This window comes from Austrofundulus limnaeus, unplaced genomic scaffold (assembly GCF_001266775.1).
Source record: "Austrofundulus limnaeus strain Quisiro unplaced genomic scaffold, Austrofundulus_limnaeus-1.0 Scaffold1565, whole genome shotgun sequence".
Classification (NCBI taxonomy): domain Eukaryota; kingdom Metazoa; phylum Chordata; class Actinopteri; order Cyprinodontiformes; family Rivulidae; genus Austrofundulus; species Austrofundulus limnaeus.
In genome coordinates, this window is record NW_013953967.1 from 36,404 (window position 1) to 43,184 (window position 6,781).

At 36.6% G+C, this 6,781-nt stretch overlaps 1 protein-coding gene across 1 annotated transcript; it reads right to left on the reverse strand.

The window, feature by feature from the left end:
• Positions 1-1,913: 1,913 nt before the first annotated feature.
• Positions 1,914-4,027, reverse strand: LOC106535791 (serpin A3-4). The gene is made up of 6 exons (XM_014032881.1): positions 3,999-4,027; positions 3,057-3,675; positions 2,909-2,979; positions 2,646-2,833; positions 2,266-2,410; positions 1,914-2,186 (listed from the first exon to the last, which is right to left on the reverse strand). Exons 1-6 carry the CDS (start codon positions 3,999-4,001, stop codon positions 1,992-1,994), a joined length of 1,221 nt encoding a protein of 406 aa, XP_013888335.1. The 5' UTR covers positions 4,002-4,027; the 3' UTR covers positions 1,914-1,991.
• Positions 4,028-6,781: the final 2,754 nt, after the last annotated feature.

Sequence of the window (6,781 nt, forward strand, 5' to 3'; positions counted from 1 at the left end):
GATTAGAAGACAATAGACTAGTAAATACAAACATTATATTATAAAAATGGCCAACTTGACATTTTGTTCATCAATGTCATATATGCATACATTGTATACATTATTTAATCTATGACAACAAAAATAAGTTTCTTCGTCTACTTGTGATAAAATGTAATGACATAATTTACCGTGGTTTACATGAAAAAACATGAATGCAGTGTTTTAGTAGCAAATAGCCTATAGCCAGTTAGCATTGGCAGCATAACTACTAACCAGTTATTACACCATGACTTCTTTGTGATCAGATAAACTGAACATGCATCATTACAGCAAATAAAAATGTACCTGGTATGCAAGGCTCAGATATATCTTACCAAAAAGGCAAGACATCTCTCCATGTGGAAGTGAACTGATGGAGTGAAAACATCAAAACGTTAGCTTAAAAAAGCGCCCTAAGCTATCTTAAAAATTGCCTATAGTCTTACCTAATAATAAGCTAGTTTATGTTCCAGACACAGTTTTAACAAGAAGACATACTTCTTATCGTAGTAAACAATGTTTGCATGCGCAAGCYCATTAGCGCAACTAACTGAATGCTCAGTGGTCCCGTCCTGGTAACTGGACTGAACCAATTTAAAAGGGGGGTTCGAAGTGACAGAAATTTGATGATTATTTTAAAAGAATAGGCCTAAATAAGTACTTTTACTGCAGCACGCTTTATGTATGATTAAAAAAATTCAATATCATGTACTGTTTTGCATAAATGTTATGTTTTYGAATCTAACACAGGCTAATTCATTTAGGCTTCTGTTGGTTTGATCCAACATCCTAGCTACTGTGAAAAATATTGATCTGAAAAATGTATTTAACACTATACTTGAAAATGTATAAATACATTACCTTGCATWAAGCTTACAAGTACCACACCACTTCTTCAGCATCATTAAGTCCTCAGTCTACCAAAGTGATGAGCCCATGTTACCAAAAAACTATGGATTAGACTTGCTGTTTCTATCTCATGAGATAGCCAAGTCATAATTATGAGACGGCTCTCATTATTATGAGATACTTATGACTTAGCTATCTCATGAGATAGTAACTCATGAGATAGCTAAGTCATGAGATACAAGTTTTATTTTTTTATCAGGGTGGCAGAAATGGGCTTCCATACTTTCCAGCAGCCATGTTGAGCTTTTTTGTGTTCAGTTCGCTTTGTCTCAGTATATGGCTTGATTTTATTGCAACAATTGCTTTTCCTGTAGTGTAATTTGCAGCTGTCATGAGCTCTCCACTCCATGGCATTGCAGCCTTACATTTAAAGGCATTTAAGTCAGAACGATGGATGTGCTACACAACAGGACCCGTTTGGCCTCACTCTAGCAGGACATGGTCTTTGTCCCTCTTTTTTTTGGGGGGGGGGGGGCATTTAAGACAACCTCTTGCTGTTCCAATCGACCCATGTCCCTACAGACTTTGCATCTAGCATTTGACCACCTGGACCAGACAGTGAAACATTTGGCCCATGTGGAAGAGGGCCAAGAGAGACTCCAATAGTCAGTCTCTGAAGGTCAACCAGCTCTGCTCAAATGTGCTCTTCAGGCATGGCAGTGATCTAGCTGGGCAACTTGACATGTGTCCAGGGTCATCTGCTTTTGCTACTGAATGACTTGTTCCTCATTTTCAGGACTAGTGTAATTTTGGTTCACAGGAGTCTGGCCAGTTCTCCATGCGCTCATTGAGATTTTCTTTGTAATAAAGTAGCCAAGGAGATACCGACTGCATGGTTTAGCGTTGGCAACCAAGTTGAATAAAAGTGCCTTTTACATAGCTAATTGTTCCATTAAAGTGAACTGATTAGTTTCAAATTTGCACATCTCCTAAAGGGAAAGGACTCAATTTCAGCCACAAGTGACAGAAAACATGCATCTTAATGACTGCAAGTACCGTTTATTAAAGTATGTATTCCTTTAAAAATACTTCAATACAGCAGCAATACCAGACCACAATTGTTACTTCAGGTTTGGGTTGACAATCTTTCCTATAAAAAGAATGATTTCTGTGCTCTGTTCAATTATCATCAGCATGAAAGGACGATCATATTTCAGTCCTGTCTTCAAGGAAGAAAGCTCCACAATGTCAACCCCAGTGGCAGCAGCAGCGGTGGCTCCAGCCTCATCAACATCCAGGGCAGCTCTGTGCACAACCTTACAGACAATGGAGCACAGTGAGCTGAATGTGGACAGAATGAGGGAAAATGTGCAACCAGAACTTTACGGTCCTTACCTCAGAGACAGCCAAGTCATGCAGCATTGAAATCCCACTCAGGTCTGCATGATCAAACATGTCAGTCATTCCCATTTCCTTCAACACGTCATTCAGCACGTAGGAGGTCTTGATGGAAAACTTTGGAATATAAACATCATAGTCACTAAAATTTGGAGAAAAAAAATACACAGTAGTCATTCAACAAATATTTTCTCTGCAAATGACCACCATCATGCAAGTCACACTGAGAAGCAGGCAGTCATCTAAGCTTTCTTGGAAGCAGTTGGAATTAAGACTCAAACATATGGGATGGCAGGGAACTGAACCTGCAACTCTCCTGACCTCCACAAACTCAACTTGGGTAAAATAAAATATTTAGATAAAAGCTAAGAGATTACATGGACTTAAGCAGCTTCCGCCATTCAGTGACTTGAGCTGGACTGATGATGTCCTCCAGGGTTCTCATATCATCAGGCATCAGCAGCAACATGGAGCAGGACTTGAAGGGAAGGTGGAGGACTGAGGTGCTGATTGCTTCATCATAAAAATACAAAGATTCTTCCGTTTTCATCAACTGGACTGAAACCTGAAAAATATAAAAGCCATAAACTGTATGAATTAAGACACTGCCTTTTTGAATATAAAACTGCAAGTTTCAAACCGTRTCATTTTCAGCTACATGAAACTCGTCCATCTTTGTCAGGGCAGGATTAAATGCAGTCACCCAATTTGCTGTTTGTAATTGATCAGCAGAAAAGAAATCAGTGTTACAGTAGAAAAACAAAGTAAATCTCAAGTGACATTTTTACCTTTGTAGTAAATGTAGCTGAGGAGAAACAGGACTGTATTTGGAGACAGACTGTCGACCACTTCCTTGATCTTTCCATTGGTTTGATGTGAAATGTATTTATTGATGGTGTTGATGGAGTCTGTAGTTTTGCTGAAGTCAACAGTGAAGCCCTCAGTGAAATAAAAGTGCTCCAAGACCTCCAGGAACTCAGGCAGGGGGTTGAACAGGTGGTCTACAAATACAGCATTACCTGCACTGATGCCCTCATTTGCCTGTTCAATTCCAACAATTTGACAGACACCCTGGTTTACATCTGTTTGGGACAGATTGAAGTTACTGAAAGCCAGACCATCAAAAATCTGTTGGTGGGTCTCTCCTCGTGCCCCAACAGACAAAGCAGCCAAGATGACAGAAACACAAACAGGTGAGAAGAAGAMGTTTTCTCCTTGAGAATCAGAATTGGCCAGTTCCCTGTACAGACTGAAGGCAAAGTCTTTGTTGGCTGAAATCACCAGAGATGATCTGTTGTAGCTCTCCTCTGTGGCTCCTTGAGCACGGCATGGCTGGGGATCACCTCTCCCCACATAGATCACTGCTGAGACAATCCAGAGAACCACAGCTGCACGCATCATGGAGTTCTGAGAGAAAACAAAATAAAATGTTAGTTGGTTGTTACTTTCCCAACAATACATCAAAAATCCCTCAAACATGTTTTTTCTTCATAAAAAAAGACAGACCTTTTACACACAAGAACGTTTACATCTTTAGACAACAATTATTTTCCTTACTTCTCACATAAAATGAATACATTGAAAATACTCCAGCTTTGAAAATTGTAAATCTAGGATCTAATTAAGCATGTCCATGTCCCTGAAAACTGATTTAAACTCCTCTTCCTTTACTTTATCAAACACCTTCAATCCAAACAACACAACCATTCTCTCAAAGCCAAACTTCATACCATCAAGCAGGTCAAACAGCAAAGTTTGGTGTAGTGAGGAGGAACTGATCAGACCATATATATAAGAACACTCAGTGAACTCAACCAGACACAGGTGAAAACAATCAAGACAATCAAATACAGAACAGCAAAGGTTTTAATTTGTTCAGTYGCACCATAACAAATATTCAATACATGCAAAAAGCATGATATGGAGAAATGTAACCATTGTGGAAAAGATGAAACAATAGAACATGTGGTATTTGAATGTTGTAAATATAAAGAAGAGAGACAATATATGAGGAAAAAGTTTGAAAGGAATAAAGAAAAAATAAACACAATAGACACTTTAGAAAAGCATTTAGGGAGCAAATCAATGCAAATTATAATAAGATTTTTTAAAAACAAAATTGATTAATAAAGTTTGAATGTACAGTTATATAAACAACAACACTTTAGAAATACTTAACGTCAAATTATTAAACCATGTTGGGAAAAGGAAAAAGGGATGAAGAGTTATGGATGGAAAATTGAAAAGGKAGTAAAGGAACTTAAAGTGGACACTCTAGAAATTAGTCAAACAAATCCAATATCAGTTATACCACCCTGGATCCTACCAGAAGCTATGGTTGATTTATCAATATTGGTAAAAAAACAAGATAAGTCAAATATTGTAGAAAGGTATGCAGTGCAATCATATTTAAATAATTACTATAGACATGTCCAAATTTATACAGATGCATCAAAAATCGACGGAAAAATAGGAATAGCATGTATAATTCCAGATTTCAATGTGAATATAGGGAAGAGAATCACAGACGGGTTATCAATTTACACAGGAGAAATGTTAGCGATACTTTTGGCTTTACAATGGATTGAGGACGTAAAGCCTCTACNAGTAAAGGAACTTAAAGTGGACACTCTAGAAATTAGTCAAACAAATCCAATATCAGTTATACCACCCTGGATRCTACCAGAAGCTATGGTTGATTTATCAATATTGGTAAAAAAACAAGATAAGTCAAATATTGTAGAAAGGTATGCAGTGCAATCATATTTAAATAATTACTATAGACATGTCCAAATTTATACAGATGCATCAAAAATCGACGGAAAAATAGGAATAGCATGTATAATTCCAGAWTTCAATGTGAATATAGGGAAGAGAATCACAGACGGGTTATCAATTTACACAGGAGAAATGTTAGCGATACTTTTGGCTTTACAATGGATTGAGGACGTAAAGCCTCTACYAGCAATAATTTGCTCAGATTCAAGTTCAGCTCTGTTAAGCATAAAATATAATAATACGGATAGTAGGATGGACATCTTATTAGAAATTTATCATAATCTATTTAGAATACAAAATTTGGGATTAGTAGTTACATTTGTGTGGGTTCCAGCACATATAGGGATAGTAGGAAATGAGAAGGCTGATAAAATGGCAAAGAAGGCAACACATGATCCTATTAGTTTTGAAGTTAGGATGAGTAAATCGGAAGGGAAAAGTAAAGCCAAAGAAGAGCTTATGGAAATATGGCAGAGAAGGTGGGACAAAGGGTTAACAGGAAGGTGGTATTATAAAATTCAGGAGGCTGTAGGAAAGAAAAGAAAAGGAGGAAGAAATAGGAAGGAGGAWAGAATAATAACAAGGTTAAGGTTCGGTCACTCAGGGCTTAATTATTCACTTTTTAAAATACAAAAGCATAAAACTGGAAAGTGTGATTATTGTGAGAAGTCTGAAACAATAGAGCATGTTATTTTAGAATGTCYTAAGTATGAAGAAGAGAGAAGATGTATGCTGAGAGAGTGTGTAGGTATAAAAGAAAGGTTTAATTTAATAGAATTTTTGAGGAAAGATCTAGGGAGTACACATATTCAAATAGTTATTCGGTATCTTAAAAAAACGAAGTTATTTCATAGGATATGAGTAGAGCAAGTTGGGTGTGAATGTGTAAAGAATATTAAAGAGGGGTATATAAAGCTATAAGCAAGTTGGGTAATATAAGCAGGTGTGTATGTGTGAGGGTATGTTTAATCAGGAGTTAGTGGAGGGAAAAGGTAGAAAGTGAAAGTATATAGACCATCTCGAACCACACTCCATACKGGTAAGTGGCGGTAATGCTACTGTAAGTTTGTTGCCAACCGCCAATAAAAACCAAGAAGAAGAAGAAGAAGAAATACTTAACGTCTGAACCACACTCCATACCAGTCGGTGGAAGTTATGCACACCAAACATTTTTGCCAACCGCCAAAAAAATCCAGAAGAAGAAGAAAAAGAAGAATTCAATACATGCATTCTGACTCAAGACAAGATATTGTAATAGAAAAAATCAGTTTTCAGAATTAATAGGAATGATATAACATTAAAATTAATATGGATACCTGCACACACTGGGACAGAGGGAAAGGAGCTGACTGACAAGTGTGCAAAAAGTGCAACAAATAAAAATGTAATTGAATATTAAGATGAGTAAACATGAAATTAAAAGTATAATTAAATTACATATTTGGAAAAAATGGAAATATCATTGGGATAGAGGCACTAAGGGTTGATTTTTCTGCAATATTCAAAAAAGGGTGGGTGAAGAAGTTATAGGAAGAAGAAAGAAGAGGACATAATCTCAAGGATTAGATCTGAGCATATAGGTTTAAACAGCACACTTAAAATAATGAAAAAACATAAGACAGGATTTTGTGATTATTGTGGACTAACTGAAACTAWAGAATATAATAAATATACAGAAGAAAGAGAGAAATTAGTTAGAAATTTATATAGGAATAAAAATTGTTTAAAATTGAGA